The 16,944-nt window shown below is 38.5% G+C and overlaps 2 protein-coding genes across 8 annotated transcripts in view; both read left to right on the top strand.

The window, feature by feature from the left end:
* Positions 1 to 16,944, top strand: part of LOC133542443 (zinc finger protein 2-like) — a 272,490-nt gene that overhangs the window by 29,533 nt on the left and 226,013 nt on the right. The window lies entirely within an intron of this gene.
* Positions 3,376 to 12,059, top strand: LOC133542533 (gastrula zinc finger protein XlCGF8.2DB-like). Of its 3 annotated transcripts, XM_061886756.1 has the most exons (5): positions 3,376 to 3,642; positions 8,915 to 9,381; positions 10,560 to 10,633; positions 10,699 to 10,748; positions 11,618 to 12,059. In XM_061886756.1, exons 2-4 carry the CDS (start codon positions 8,965 to 8,967, stop codon positions 10,715 to 10,717), a joined length of 510 nt encoding a protein of 169 aa, XP_061742740.1. In that variant the 5' UTR covers positions 3,376 to 3,642; positions 8,915 to 8,964; the 3' UTR covers positions 10,718 to 10,748; positions 11,618 to 12,059. The 3 variants fall into 3 exon arrangements, with proteins under 3 accessions (XP_061742740.1, XP_061742739.1, XP_061742738.1); XM_061886755.1 differs by having other exon boundaries at positions 10,699 to 12,059; XM_061886754.1 differs by lacking the exons at positions 10,560 to 10,633; positions 10,699 to 10,748; positions 11,618 to 12,059 and having other exon boundaries at positions 8,915 to 10,548.

Below are 16,944 nucleotides of genomic sequence, written 5' to 3'. Positions count from 1 at the left end.
TTAGGATTTTTAAACACATATACCTTTTTACCTTTTAAATTACTTCCTGTTCTTTCTTGACAATTTAAATCAATGTTCAAGTAAATTTATTTTTTTATTTATATAAATAATAATAATAAATACATTTTAATTTAATTCTTCATTTTAGCTTCTGTTTTTTCGACGAAGAATATTTGTGAAATATTTCTTCAAACTTATGATTAAAATTAAAAAATAATATTCTGGCAATCTGTAGAATCAAATTTAAATCTTATTTCAAAGTCTTTTGAATTTCTTTTAAATTTTTTGTTCTGGAAAATCTAGAAGAAATAATGATTTGTGTTAGAAATATAGCTTAGTCCAATTTGTTATATATTCTAACAAATTGCAGATTGGATTTTAACCTATTTAAAACATGTCATCAAAATTCTAAAATTAATCTTAATCTGGAAAAATTACTAGTGATGTTCCATAAATTATTTTTTTAATTTTTTCCAAAAGATTCGAATCATCTAGTTTTTCTCTTCTTTTTTTCGGTTGAATTTTGAATTTTAAAGAGTCAAAATTGAAGATAAACTATGTTTCAAAATTTAATTTTCATTTTTTGGGGTGTTTTCACCTCTTTTAAACCGTTCAATTAAGTGTTTTTTGCATCATGTATTTTCTACAAAATACCTTCCGTAGAAGGAAAAAAAATGGACGACGGAATGACAGACAGAAATACCCATTTATTTATTTTATATATTTATTTGTTTCTATATATATATTTACTGTGAGAAATTATTAAGATGATCAGAATTTCCACAAAGATAAATATCATTAATTATTGATAATAAAGGTAAATTGAGCAAATTGGCTATTTCTGGCAATTTATTTAAGTGTGTATCAAACTGGTAGCCCTTCGCATTAATCAGTACCCAAGAAGTAGCTCTTGGTTTCAAAAAGGTTGGTGACCCCTGCTATAAACCAAGTCAATGTATTTCATTTAGGATTATTTCATATCTTCATTTAAATAAAAATATATTTTTATCTTTTTTTAGATACAGTCAATAAATAATGTGAACATGTACCATAACATGTAAATCTAAGAGAACGTGTTGTCAATGAAAATGCTTATGGACTGTGTTTTGTTTGTTTTTTTTACACATTTTTATTAAAAAAAACCCTAGTTTTTCCAACGTATTGAAATTTAGACGATTTCTCTTCTCATGGCGGGAATCTATCTTTTTGCTTGAGCCTGCTCCATGATCTCCGACGACGATAAATTACAAATGACCAACCGCATAAGTGCGGCGATTCTGTTGGCAGCAGCATCTCGTTGACAGATGATCTTCCTTATAAACACAGGTTGGCGCGCGGGCGTCTGTTCGACACAGTTCGCGTATCGGTCATGTGACTGAAACAGCTCATGATCGGTCATGTGACTTTCTAACACAGGGTTTTGCTCTATGAGCTCGATGCATCGGTGTTGTCGGACCCATCACTACTAGACTGTACGGGAACAGGTAGCTACGGTCTGGCCCGGAACGCAGGTTTGCTCTGGCTTAAGAACGCACGAGGCACTCATCGGCAACAGGTGTGTTGAGTGCTGATTGATTGCAGCCGTGCAGGTTGGCTCTCTTCGAGGTGCGCTCAGGGGAATGCGACATACAATCTAGGAACAGAAATGCTGGTTTTGGTTCCCGTGAAACGCGGCTAAATTTTACAAAAAAAATACATCGGAAGTTGGGGTCAAAAGTGGTCGTCATTTACGTGACCTTGAGAAAGTTTGTAAATACTCGTCACGAGAGTTGACATTGGACAAGTGACTACTATGCACTCAAATCTTGCTCTAATTCGGTTTCACCCAACCGTAAACCGTCAATGTGGTCTGTGTCCCTCGGGGTTCCCACGCAGAGTAGTTTGGGGGAGCTGCGCGTTAAAAGGGGCGATCTGAACAGTCCCGCTGCCGACAAGATGTTGCAACTGTCAGAGATATGGACATATTGCTGGCGACTTGTCCAGGGTGTACACCGCCTTCCGCCCGATTGTAACAGAGATAGGCACCAGTGCCCTCTGCGACCTCAAGGGGAATAAGCGGTAGGAAATGGATGGATGGATGGATGGACTTATGGCAAGCATGTGTAAAGCAAAGCAACGCTGTGGAAGGTGTGGAGGGGAGCACAAATATAGAAAATGCTAATATAGTATTACTACTACTACTACTACTATTACTACTAATAGTAGTATTCTCTCCGTCGCAGCTAGCACTGAGCGCTGGGACGGAGAGGCTTCGTGGTGTCTCGGCTGGGTGAGCAGGTGTCGGACACCTCAGTCACCTTGGACGTATCCTCGCTCATCCATGAGGACTGGATATTGGCCGAGAATGGAGTCGGCTCTCTTGGTTGCTTTGTTGGGTCTGCTCCTGTCTCTGGCCATCCTCCCTCCACCCCAGCGGACGATGGCGTGGAACACCGCAGAGGCCACCACAGTGGATATGTTTCTTTTACTTTTTACACTTCACCCTTGCTCCTGATGGGTGCTGGTTGGCGCCTTGCATGGCAGCTCCCTCCATCAGTGTGTGAATGTGTGTGTGAATGGGTAAATGTGGAAGTAGTGTCAAAGCGCTTTGAGTACCTTGAAGGTAGAAAAGCGCTATACAAGTACAACCCATTTATTTATTTATTTATTCATAGCTGTATGTAGAAGTTGTATCTGCTGCTTTAATGTCTTTAATGTCCTCTGTGTTCTTTGATGTTTGATGTTTCCCTCTTACATGTGAACTATGACTATGAGTTGTTTTTTTTCCTTGGCCTCAGTCTGCACCCCCTCTCCAGGGGCCCAGGCTTAGACCGATTTTTTAATTTTATTTTAATCTTCTATTTTTTTCTTTTTTATCTCACCTTTTTTGTAAGGGCGCTGGAAGCCGGCAGACCCGTCAGTGATCCTGTTCTGTCTCCCTGTAATGGTTGTCTGATCTTGAATGGGATTGTGCTGAAAATTTTAATTTTCCTGAAGGAACTCTCCTGACGGAATAAATAAAGTACTATCTATCCATCCATCCATTTTCTACCGCTTATTCCCTTTTGGGGGCGCTGGCGCCTATCTCAGCTACAATCGGGCGGAAGGCGGTGTACACCCTGGACAAGTCGTCACCTCATCGCAGGGCCAACACAGATAATCTAATTTAATCTAATAATAATAATAATAACAATATAATTTCATAGTTTATGGGATTGTGTATGGTTATTTGGTCAGGCAACAAGAATCAGATATACATAACGTCAAAACAGAGTGAAATCTTACATATGCAGACCTGGTTGGTTTGCCAACAGCAAAAAAAACGGTAACGAAGTATACAAATAAAGTTATTTAAAAAAAAGTGGACGGGAAATCACTTTTTCTATGCGCATGCGTGAAGCGATTTTGCCTTCAGTAAAAACGCAACATAGCAGTGTGGTCTTTAAGTCTGCATTTATCCCTTCATTTTTACCTTTTGGACCTATTTGTCTGTCGTATGAAAATCTAAACGTGCTTAATTCTTGAGTCAGGATTAACTCAACTCGTCTCAGTGAAGGTTGGGACTTCTCCGGCTTCGCTTGCTAGTTAGCTTAGCTTAGCTTGTTAGCTGCTAACAAAGACGGGCGGAAGTGATCAAAACACATCGTTGAGAAGAGATCAAGTGTGAGTATAAAATGTTGGGGTTGTGTGGGGAAAAGTGTAAAATGGGAATGATGAAAAAAGTGTTGGTGAATCAGCGGCTAACTGGCCGTGGAAGAAATATTTGTAGTTTTAGAAAAGATTGCATTCTACAAAGGCTTGTTTGCATTGTGGTCCATCAAATATTCATCACATTTAAAGTTAAGTTAAGTTAAAGTACCAATGATTGTCACACACACACACACACACACACACACACACACATACACACACACGAGGTGTGGTGAAATGTGTGCTCTGCATTTGACCCATGACCCTTGTTCACCCCCTGGGAGGTGAGGGGAGCAGTGAGCAGCAGCGGTGGCCACGCCCGGCAATCATATTTGTTGATTTAACCCCCAATCCCAACCTTTGATGCTGAATGCCAAGCAGGGAGATAATGGCTCCCATTTTTAAAGTCTTTGGTATGACTCGGCGGACACTCTAACCCAGACCTGGGCAGATTAAGGCCCGGGGGAGCCACATGTGCCCGTTAAGCTTTTCAATCTGGCCCGTCGGACATTTCAAAATTATTTTTTTAGATCTTTAAGGTGGAAAGTGTAGCTGTCATTATGATGTGCACTCATGTTTTCTAATGACTGTAAGTCTTCAACTATGCAAAGTATTTCAGTGGTTCGAATCTGCGCTTTTGCATGATGCACTAGTTACTATGGTAATCTAATTAGTTACTATGGTCATCTATTAAGTTGCTATGGTAATCTAATTAGTTACTATGGTAATCAAATTAGTTATTATGGTTATCTAATTAGTTACTATGGTAATCTAATTAGTTACTATGGTAATCTAATTAGTTACTATGGTTATCTAATTAGTTACTATGGTAATCTAATTAGTTACTATGGTCATCTATTAAGTTGCTATGGTAATCTAATTAGTTACTATGGTAATCAAATTAGGTATTATGGTTATCTAATTAGTTACTATGGTAATCTAATTAGTTACTATGGTAATCTAATTAGTTACTATGGTTATCTAATTAGTTACTATGGTTATCTAATTAGTTACTATGGTAATCTAATTAGTTACTATGGTTATCTAATTAGTTACTATGGTAATCTAATTAGTTACCATGGTCATCTAATTAGTTACGATGGTAATCTAATTAGTTACTATGGTCATCTAATTAGTTACTATGGTCATCTATTAAGTTGCTATGGTAATCTAATTAGTTACTATGGTAATCAAATTAGTTATTATGGTTATCTAATTAGTTACTATGGTAATCTAATTAGTTACTATGGTAATCTAATTAGTTACTATGGTTATCTAATTAGTTACTATGGTAATCTAATTAGTTACTATGGTCATCTATTAAGTTGCTATGGTAATCTAATTAGTTACTATGGTAATCAAATTAGGTATTATGGTTATCTAATTAGTTACTATGGTAATCTAATTAGTTACCATGGTAATCTAATTAGTTACTATGGTTATCTAATTAGTTACTATGGTAATCTAATTAGTTACTATGGTTATCTAATTAGTTACTATGGTAATCTAATTAGTTACTATGGTCATCTAATTAGTTACGATGGTAATCTAATTAGTTACTATGGTCATCTAATTAGTTACTATGGTCATCTATTAAGTTGCTATGGTAATCTAATTAGTTACTATGGTAATCAAATTAGTTACTATGGTTATCTAATTAGTTACTATGGTAATCAAATTAGTTACTATGGTAATCTAATTAGTTACTATGGTTATCTAATTAGTTACTATGGTAATCTAATTAGTTACTATGGTTATCTAATTAGTTATTATGGTAATCTAATTAGTTACTATGGTTATCTAATTAGTTACTATGGTAATCTAATTAGTTACTATGGTCATCTAATTAGTTACTATGGTCATCTATTAAGTTGCTATGGTCATCTAATTAGTTACTATGATAATCTAATTAGTTACTATGGTCATCTAAGTCACAGCAACTCAGACGAGGCACCAAGCAGTGTGGAGATTTTCACAACAAAGTTTTAAAGCTTAGTGATATCCCAAATATATCAGATTCTAAGTGTTTTTTTTTGTAATGTTTATGTTTGTTTCGCTGTGTTTGTTGCATTTTTGTTGTGTTTCGCTTGATTGTAAAATGTGTTGATGGAGAGGGGGTGTGACGTTCATATGTTGTCAATATTCAGTGTTTTATTGTTCATAGTTAATATTGTAAAACCCACATGATTTATTTTCATGTACATTTAACATAAAAAGTAAAATTCCATTCTGTTTTTAAGGTGGTCTTTCAAAACGTTTTTAGCTTTCAATCAGACATTATTGAGAGATTTTGTGTTAGTGTTCCTAAAAATAAATATACGGGCCCCCGGACACAATTTTCTCTAAATGTGGCCCCCGAGTCAAAATAATTGCCCAGGCCTGCTCTAACAACAAGGACACTGAGTAGGTTGGTACATTCAATAATAAAAGACATACAACCTGTTACATGTAAATAAAAAAATATGTTAAAAATGGATAAATGATGTACTTATACACAGTATACATGTCAGGTGATTTGAAAAACAATATATATACAAAAAATGGTTGCGGGGTATATACACTATGTACAAGTTTTAGATATTTGTATTTTTTGAAAATTCAGACAAAGGTTAAGGCATATTCCACAACAAGAAAATAAACCAAAAGTAAATACAGAGAGTAATAATGCTAATAAATATGAAGACAAAAAAAGACAAAAAGGGCTATCTAAATCATTTGAAATGTTTTAACAAGGATATCAATTGAAGGGCTTTCTTACATTTAATCAAATTCCAGGATTTTATGGTTAATTTTATTGTTAATTTAAAAGCATCCCGGGTGAAAAAATGCCATTAAAAGCAATCACTGAGATCAATAAAAAAAAGTAGATTTCTGCGTTTATCCACAATAATAATAATAATAGATTTTATTTGTAAAAAAGCACTTTAGGTTGAGCAAACCACCTCAGAGTGCCACAGTGTAAAAAAAATAATAATAACAATAATAAAAAGATAATAAAAATAAATACAATGCAAAACTAGAAACAGCCCAATAGCTACAACCAGCATGCATATCTATAAAAAGGCTTTTTTTTTAAAAGATGGGTTTTTAAGCCTTTTTTAAAAGCATCCACAGTCTGAGGTGCCCTCAGGTGGTCAGGGAGAGCGTTCCACAGACTGGGAGCAGTGGAGCAGAAAGCCCGCAGGGATACACTTAAGACCGTTCCTTGCCGGTGCCCTCATACAGTGTCATTTTCACTACGCCCTCACCTCGTGGTTCATCAGTATCCCTAAGCCACTAAAAAACGAAACTGCAAACTTCCCAAAACAAGCTGGTGAGACTCCTGCTCAACCTCCCATAAAGGACTCACCTAAATCCAGCCCACTTTACCAAATCGGGATGGCTTAGAGTTGAGGAAAGAGTACACCAAATTGCAATGTGTCTGGTAATCAAAATACTCAGAGAAACTGTCCCCAAGTTCCTGTGGGTTAGGATTACTAATAAGCAATAATTCTGAGGTTATTGAGTGAGGATTCTAAGTTAATGACTTACTGGTTGTATAATAAAGCCATGCAGAATAACACTTTAATAAGTACTTAATAATGACTAATTAAGAGCCAATATGTTAGTAATTTACACGTTATTAAGCAACTAATTATCGGTGAATATGTGTTAACCATACTAAAGTGTTAGCCAATGGGGATGTGCCGGTGTCATGTCACGTAATTAATCGGTGGGTCGTGAGTTCAAACCCCGGCCGAGGCATACCAAAGACTATAAAAATGGGACCCATTCATACTTGCCAGTCCCGAATTTCAGTGCCCCTCCCGAAAATCTCCCTGGGCAACCAATTCTCCCGAATTTCTCCCAATTTCCACCCGGAAGACAATATTTTCTCATCTGACTATCATATATGTCTCCATTATCCATAGGTTTTTCTATAATCCATAAAGTAGGCAGGCACGGAGCTATTTATCGGCGTGTGTATATTCCAGCCGGCACGTTAAAGGGGAACATTATCACAATTTCAAAAGGGTTAAAAACAATAAAAATCAGTTCCCAGTGGCTTGTTTTATTTTTCTAAGTTTTTTTCAAAATTTTACACCTCCCGGAATATCCCTAAAAAAAGCTTTAAAGTTCTTGATTTTCGCTATTTGCGATGCCACTCTCCATTTCCCTGTGACGTCATACAGTGCTGCCAATACAAACAACATGGCGGTTACCACAGCAAGATATAGCGACATTAGCTCGAACTCAGACTCGGATTTCAGCGGCTTAAGCGATTCAACAGATTACGCATGTATTGAAACAGATGGTCGGAGTATGGAGGTAGATAGCGAAAACGAAATTGAAGAAGAAATTGAAGCTATTGAGCGAATAGCTATTGACGCTATTAGGCCATAACGTGGGTGTACCTAATGAAGTGGCCCATAGCATGGCTGCCTTATTAGCATCGCCGGTAAAATGTGCGGACCAAACGATCAGGACTTTCGCATCTTGTGACACTGGAGCAACTTAAATCCGTCTATTGGTAAGTGTTTGTTTCGCATCAAATGTGAGTATCTAGTTTCAAATGTACGTACAGCTAGCGTAAATAGCATGTTAGCATCGATTAGCATAGCATGTTAGCATCGATTAGCTGGCAGTCACGCCGCGACCAAATATGTCTGATTAGCACATAAGTCAACATCAACAAAACTTATCTTTGTGATTTCGTTGACTTAATCGTTGCAAATGCATCTGCAGGTTATCCATACATCTCTGTGCCATGTCTGCTTTAGCACCGCCGGTAAATAGCATGTTAGCGTCGATTAGTGTAGCATGTTAGCATCGATTAGCTGGCAGTCACGTCGCGGACAAATATGTCTGATTAGCACATAAGTCAACATCAACAAAACTCACCTTTGTGTTTTCGTTGACTTTATCGTTACAAATGCATCTGCAGGTTATCCATACATCTCTGTGCCATGTCTGCTTTAGCATCGCCGGTCAAATGTGGAGACACTCTGGCAAATTCAATGGGGGTCTGGCCTCATTGACTACTAATAATCAATATTAGCCCTGAAAAAACATATTGGTCAATGTTTAGTAAAAGGCAACTTGTTTGTCCCCCTCTAAGATTTTTAGCCAGTTCATACAATAAGTTGGTTTGTCATTTACGTGACTTTATTTGACAATAAAGTCATGTAAACGCACCGAATGCCTCATGTGACTGAGCAAAACTGGATATTTCTGAAGCATGTGTTTGTCTTCTTATGCCCCACAGACGTCGGTGAAGAACATCTTCCCCCTGAGCAGCAGGAGTGGAGCTTCAGGATGGAGCAGGAGCAAGCCCGCCGCGTTAAGGAGGAAGAGGAGGAGCCACAGTCCCCTCGCGTTAAAGAGGAAGAGGAGGAACACAGCATCAGTCAGGAGGAGTTTGACAGACCTGAGGGTGACCACGTCATCCGTGTCATTGTGAAGAGTGAAGATGGTGAGGTCAAAGGTGAGAGTGAGGAGAGGAAAGAGGCGGAGCCTCCGAGCAGCAGCTCAACAGAAGCTGATGAAGACCACTGTGGAGGATCACAAGCAGACAAGCTCTTAGCTCCACTATCAGATAGTGAGGACACAACGTCACACTCTCCTGACACTGATGATGAAGACTCTAAAGATGATAAGACGCGTCACGCCGACAACACTCACTTCACGTGCTCCCTCTGCGACAAAAACTTTAATCAGCATTATAATCTGAAGGTACACATGAGAATACACACCGGAGAAAAACCTTTCTCCTGCTCAGAGTGCGGTAAAAGGTTTGCGCGGAATGACGTGTTGAAGGAGCACATGAGAACGCACACAGGGGAAAAACCTTTTATCTGTTCAGTGTGCGGCAAAGGGTTCACGCAAAGCTGCGATTTGAAAAAACACACGAGAATACACACCGGCGAAAAGCCTTTTTGTTGCTCGATTTGTGGTAAAGGTTACATACAAAGTCAGTGTTTAAGAGTTCACATGAGAACACACACCGGGGAAAAACCCTTTTCTTGCTCAGTCTGCGGTAAAGATTTCATCCAAAGCCAGTGTTTGAAAGTACACATGCGGACCCACACCGGAGAAAAGCCCTTCACCTGTTCAATCTGCGGTAAAGGTTTTACACAAAGTCAGTGTTTGAAGAAACACATGAGATTGCACACAGGAGAAAAACCTTTTACCTGTTCGGTCTGCGGTAAAGGTTTTGTGCAAAGTCAAAATTTGAAAGCACACATGAGAACACACACTGGTAAAAAACATATTCCTGTACAAAAAACGGCGTAGTACACATGAGAACACACACAGGGGACAAAGTGTTGAGTTGCAGTGTGTGTGGTGAAAGATTCTCTCTTAAAGGCCTACTGAAAGCCACTACTACCCACCACGCAGTCTGATAGTTTATATATCAATGATGAAATATTAACATTGCAACACATGCCAATACGGCCTTTTTAGTTTCCTAAATTACAATTTTAAATTTTAAAACATACTTACAAATTTTAAAGGCCTACTGAAAGCCACTACTACCAACCACACAGTCTGATAGTTTATATATCAATGATGAAATATTAACATTGCAACACATGCCAATACGGCCTTTTTAGTTTACTAAATTACAATTTTAAATTTCCCGGGAGTTTCGTCTTCGAAACGTCGTGTAATGATGACGTGTACGCAAGACGTCACTGGTTTTTAGGAAGTATGTGCGCTGCACACACACACAGCTAAAAGTCGTCTGCTTTAACCGCATAATTACACAGTATTTTGGACATCTGTGTTGCTGAATCTTTTGCAATTTGTTCAATTAATATTGGAGAAGTCACAGTAGAAAGATGGAGTTGGGAAGCTTTAGGCTTTAGCCACACAAACACACGGTGATTCCTTGTTTAAAATTCCTGCAGGTGAAACTTTCCTATGGATCAGAGTGCAGTGAAGCCAACATGAATCCCTACCAAATGTCAACCAGCAGGTTTCGGTGAGAAATTTGTGGATAAAAAGTCAGTTCTTACCCGAGAAAAGCTGAGCTTGTGTCGTCCATAGCTGCCATCGACTCCCCTGAGACACTGTGGAGACACCCTTCCGACTATCAGGTACTATTTAACTCACTAAAACACTAGCAGCACAATAGAAAGATAAGGGATTTCCCAGAATTAACCTAGTAAATGTGTCTAAAAACATCAGAATCCGTCCCAATGCAATCGCGTTTTTTTTTGTTTTTTTTCTAGTCCGTCGCTGTCAATATCCTCAAACACAAATCTTTCATCCTCGCTCAAATTAATGGGGAAGTTGTCGTTTTCTCGGTCCGAATAGCACTTTTTGTTGGAGGCTCCCATTAAAAACAATGTGAATATGTGAGGAGCCATCAAACATGTGACGTCATCGTCTGCGACTTCTGGTAGAGGCAGGGCTTTTCTCTTAGCACCGAAAGTTGCGGACTTTATCGTGGATGTTCTCTACTAAATCCTTTCAGCAAAAATATGGCAATATCGCGAAATGATCAAGTCTGACAAATAGAATGGACCTGCTATCCCCGTTTTAATAAGAAAATCTCATTTCAGTAGGCCTTTAAGTACCAGTGTAAGAAACAGAAGTCTGCTGGTGAGAAGCAGATGAAGCTGCAGGATTTGAAATAAACGATTAAAACTGTAATGTTAACTTTCTAACATCGGCACATATAACATGTGTGACATCATTGTTGTGTATATAAGAAAATATTGTTAATATTCTACCATTTATATATTATATATTTTAGATTAGTGTTTTTGATGTATTAATATGCAACATTGTCTCCATACTGTATATTTGAAAATAAACAATTTGCTGTAACAGAAAACAGTATAGGAGGTTGCCCTCCACGGGGTTCTTCGGACCACCAATCAACGTCATGAGAGCCCTGATCAGGGTTACAATACAGTTTTATTTTATTTTTCTGTCCGTGTTTGTCCCGCTCTCACTCCAGCTCCAACTCCGTCTCTCCTCCTGACTGCTGCTTACAACAGAGGGACGGGTGATTAGATAACAAGGCCCAGGTGGGTCGTCTACGCACCTGTCGCTGATTTCGAGGCCGGTCCTGGCACACCCCGCTTCGCTGCAGGCCTGCAGGCAACGCCCCCCTGTCAAATTCATTAGGTTTTTGAATAAGATTGATCACATTTTGGAATTTAGATTTATTATGATTAATCACAGGGCACTACTCGAGTTTAATGGTAAAATTAGCATCAGAAAAGACCCCAATATTTGTAAAGAAATGTAATTTTATTTTGAAGGACCGTTTTTAAACATTTCACTTGAACGCATGTCATTTGTTTGCACAAAACATGGTAGCAAATTTGCCTGAAATTCTTTCAGGATGTGTTTTGGAGTGAAATTTGCCAGTGGGGGGTCTTCTCACTCATTTCTGTTCTGACACATGCAAATAAATTGCATTATTAATCTAAGTGTGTTCATAATTAATGCATTATTTATTTATTTATTTATTTTTGTCCTGTCCAGCTTCTCAGGCGAATCATATAGTTGATGTAGATGCCCATATCGGCTGTTCAGATTTACTTTACAAAAGAGAAGTGTAGGATACTTCTATTGTTGCCTTATTTGTATTTGACTTAAATGAATGTATTTATGTTATAGTTTGGTGCAACCGGGCCGGAGCAGGAGGGGATAGAAAGAGAAAAAAAGGAAGACAGAGGTGGAAATTGTGAGGACAAGACGGGGGTTGGACAGAGAGACAACAACAGCAAACCCAACAATAACAACAACAATAAAGCAACATCAGCAAATAGGATATATACAAATATGATGGTAAAAGTGATAGCAAAGAAGCAGTTAGCGAAATAATACAGAAATTACAATGAGCATTATTTACACTATAAATGGAGTATTACAAATACCAATAGAAATAGCGCTGTTGATAATGAACAATACCAATAATTTACCTCTATTATCAACAATACAGTTAATCAAATGCAACAACACATATACGTAATGATAACTATAGAGATAAAAAAAACAAATACCGAAAAATGGAGGGAAAGAAAGAGAAGCAATCTATATTAACCTTGTAGATTGTTATAGTGACAATAGGTTACGCTTTGTCAGTGTGCCTTGTGTTACCCAGTTTCCCCTGAGGCAACAAGGTTTTTGTTTTTGTTTTTTTAATTAATCACACGGGGTAAGTTTTTCATTTTGACAGCTCAATTATATAAATATTCACATTTCAGTTTTAAACATGTTTGTTTTTTTATGTAGGTTTGATGTATGTATGAAGTGTGTTTTCATTTCTAATTGTAAATGATTCCATAGATGAACTCCCTTATATGATAAACATATTTGTTATATATTTATATATAAACATATACGTATGGCTACAAAGGTCCTGAGTAGTCGTGGGTTCGATCCCGGGCTCGGGATCTTTCTGTGTGGAGTTTGCATGTTCTCCCCGTGACTGCGTGGTACTCCGGCTTCCTCCCACTTCCAAAGACATGCACCTGGGGATAGGTTGATTGGCAACACTAAATGATCCCTAGTGTGTGAGTGTGAATGTTGTCTGTCTATCTGTGTTGGCCCTGTGATGAGGTGGCGACTTGTCCAGGGTATACACCGCCTTCCGCCCGATTGTAGCTGAGATAGGCACCACTTTTCCACTTTGCATCAGTCCATCTTAGATGATCTAGGGCCCAGAGAAGCCGGCGGCGTTTCTGGATGCTGTTGATAAATGGCTTTCACTTTGCATAGTAGAGCTTTAAATTCCACTTACAGATGTAGCGACAAACTGTATTTAATGATATTCTTGTTTTATGTAGACCTCAGAGGGAATAAGCGGCAGAAACTGGATGGATGGATGTATATGTACAGTATATACATACATGTATATGTACATATATACAAACCCCGTTTCCATATGAGTTGGGAAATTGTCCATCCATCCATCTATCTTCTTCCGCTCATCCGAGGTAGGGTCGCGGGGGCAGCAGCCTAAGCAGGGAAACCCGGGCTTCCCTCTTCCAAGCCATTTCGTCCAGCTCTTCCCTGGGGATCCCGAGGCGTTCCCAGGCCAGCCGGGAGACATAGTCTTCCCAACGTGTCCTGGGTCTTCCCCGTGGCCTCCTACTGGTTGGAACGACCTCATCTGGCTCCTCTCGATGTGGAGGAGCAGCGGCTTTACTTTTATCTCTTCCCGGATGGCAGAGCTTCTCACCCTATCTCTAAGGGAGAGAAACTCATTTCGGCCGCTTGTACCCGTGATCTTATCCTTTCGGTCATGACCCAAAGCTCATGACCATAGGTGAGGATGGGAACGTAGATCAACCAGTAAATTGAGAGCTTTGCCTTCCGGCTCAGCTCCTTCATCACCACAACGGATCGGTACAACGTCCGCATTACTGAAGACGCCGCACCGATCCGCCTGTCGATCTCACGATCCACTCTTCCCTCACTCGTGAACAAGACTCCTAGGTATTTGAACTCCTCCACTTGCGTTAGCATCGCCGGTAAAATGTGCGGACCAAACGATCAGGACTTTCGCATCTTTTGACACTGGAGCAACTTAAATCCGTCGATTGGTAAGTGTTTTTTTTCGCATCAAATGTGGGTGGAAGGAAACGTAATATAGTTGCAAATGCATCTACAGGTTATCCATGTCCATGTCTGCTTTAGCACCGCCGGTAAATAGCATGTTAGCATCGATTAGCGTAGCATGTTAGCATTGATTGCTGGCAGTCAACATCAACAAAACTCACCTTTGTGATTTCGTTGACTATCGTTACAAATGCATCTGCAGGTTATCCATACATCTCTGTGCCATGTCTGTCATCGCCTGTAAAATGTGGAGCACATTCAATGGGGGTCTGGCGGCAGACACTTTGGCATCTTCGGGCCAGTGGTGCAACTTGAATCCCTCCCTGTTAGTGTTGTTACACCCTCCGACAACACACCGACGAGGCATGATGTCTCCAAGGTTCCAAAAAATAGTCCAAAAAATGGAAAATAACAGAGCTGAGACCCGGTGTTTGTAATGTGTTGAAAATGAAAATGGTGGGTGTGTTACCTCGGCGACGTCACATTCTGACGTCATCGCTTCCAGCGCAATAAACAGAAAGGCGTTTAATTCGCCAAAATTCACCCATTTAGAGTTCGGAAATCGGTTAAAAAAATATATGGTCTTTTTTCTGCACCATCAAGGTATATATTGACGCTTACATAGGTCTGCTGATAATGTTCCCCTTTAAGAAGAAAGTGTAGCTGCCATTATGATGTGCACTGATGTTTTCCAATGACCGGAAGTCTTCAACTATTGTTGGATTTACTACGTGTATTTGTTATGTGTATATATATTTATGGCGGGCTGGTTTGGGAATTTCAAGATGGGCGTGGCTACCACTGTCACGTGACTACTTAGGTAGCTTTTAAAAATGGCGTCATTGTTCGTTTGGTAAAAAAACAGCGTGCTTCGTCACCAGCATACCCCACTGGTAAGATCATTTTATGTCCGCTTTTCTTGGTTAGATTAACTGAACTATTGTTTAAAATCCATGCTTGCTCGCTTCCTTTCTTTTTTGTCTGTTGTGCGGCTGGCAGGCTGTTTGACAGCCAGAGCAAACACGCACTGTTTTAGCTTTTGAACGACATCGGCAAAACTATTAAGTTAAAAGGTACAACCACAGTAATGTGCAGTTTGAAATCTGTTGTATTAGAGTGTTGTCACGTTGTGTGTGTGTCCGGATGAATTTGAGTGATCGGTACGGCTTGAGTTTGAAAATACCGGCATTTACTTCCTGGTTTGGCTGTTGGGATTTGTAGTTCTCTAATGTAGTTCAGCTTAAATGTGTAATGTGTGGCTCAAACAGAGCGCCTGTGTTTATGTTTTTTTTTTTAGTGGGGACATTCTAAATAATTCTGATCACATTTAAAACATTATATGACATAAATTAATGACGATAATAAAATGTAATGCTAAAATTACTAAGTTAGGATAAAATCACAGTGATTGATATGTTTTATCATGGTTGACAACAATATGGTTCAGTTGATTATTTCATGTCTATTATTTACATTATAATGATTCAAGATGTACATTGTTTTGTTGTGTTCATGTTTACTTTTAGGTTATTATTACCTGCTGCTACTGCTGCAATAGTACCAAATAAAACAAGCAAAAAGTGCACAGCGAGTAATTCCTTTCATATTGAGTGAAGACCCCTATTTAGAGGACCAATACGGAAAAAACTGAACAACTATACTAAGTCTTTTAATGGTTGGAATCTGCACTTTTGCATAATATACTAGCGACTATGGTAATCTAGTTAGTTACTATTGTCATATAATAAGTTGCTATGGTAATCCAATTAATTACTATGGTAACTTAATTAGTTACTATGGTCATCTATTAAGTTGCTATGGTAATCCAATTAATTACTATGGTAACTTAATTAGTTACTATGGTCATCTATTAAGTTGCTATGATTATTTAATTAGTTACTATGGTAATTTAAGTCCCAGCAACTCAGACGAGGCACCAAGCAGTGTGGAGATTTTCACAACAAAGTTTTAAAGCTTAGTTATATCCCAAATATATCAGATTCTCTGTGTTTTTTTTTTGTAATGTTTATGTGTGTTTCGCTGTGTTTGTTGCATTTTTGTTGTGTTTCGCTTGATTGTAAAATACGTTGATGGAGAGGGGGTGTGACGTTCATATGTTGTCAATATTCAGTGTTTTATTGTTCATAGTTAATATTGTAAATCCCACATGATTTATTTTCAAGTACATTCTCAGTGCCTCATTCAGTAAAAAAAAAAGAAGTGAAATTCCATTCCGTTTTTTAATGTGGTCTGTCATAACATTTTTAGCTTTTAATCAGACATTATTGTGAGATTTTGTATTAGTGTTCCAAAAAAATCAGATACACCTTCCTCCAGACAACATTATTTTCTCTAAATGTGGCCCCCGAGTCAAAATAATTGCCCAACCGGTGCAATGTTATTAGTATTATTTTCCACTGAATAGTTTGGAAATATTACGTGAAGGTCGCCCTTCAAAATGGATTCTGGCATGCATTTCGGGGATAAATCCGAACCACTGATGGTAACATAAGTGCTTTCAAGTTATATAATAAAACAATAAGAAATGAACAATTAATGAATTGTGTGAAGTGAATTATATTTATATAGCGCTTTTCTCTATATAGCGCTTTACATAGTGAAACCCAATATCTAAGTTACATTTAAACCAGTGTGGGTGGCACTGGGAGCAGGTGGGTAAAGTGTCTTGCCCAAGGACACAGCAGCAGTGAC

Source organism: Nerophis ophidion, linkage group LG24 (assembly GCF_033978795.1).
Source record: "Nerophis ophidion isolate RoL-2023_Sa linkage group LG24, RoL_Noph_v1.0, whole genome shotgun sequence".
Lineage (NCBI taxonomy): Eukaryota > Metazoa > Chordata > Actinopteri > Syngnathiformes > Syngnathidae > Nerophis > Nerophis ophidion.
The sequence above is the reverse complement of the archived record's forward strand: the minus strand, read 5'-3'. Positions and strand labels throughout refer to the sequence as shown.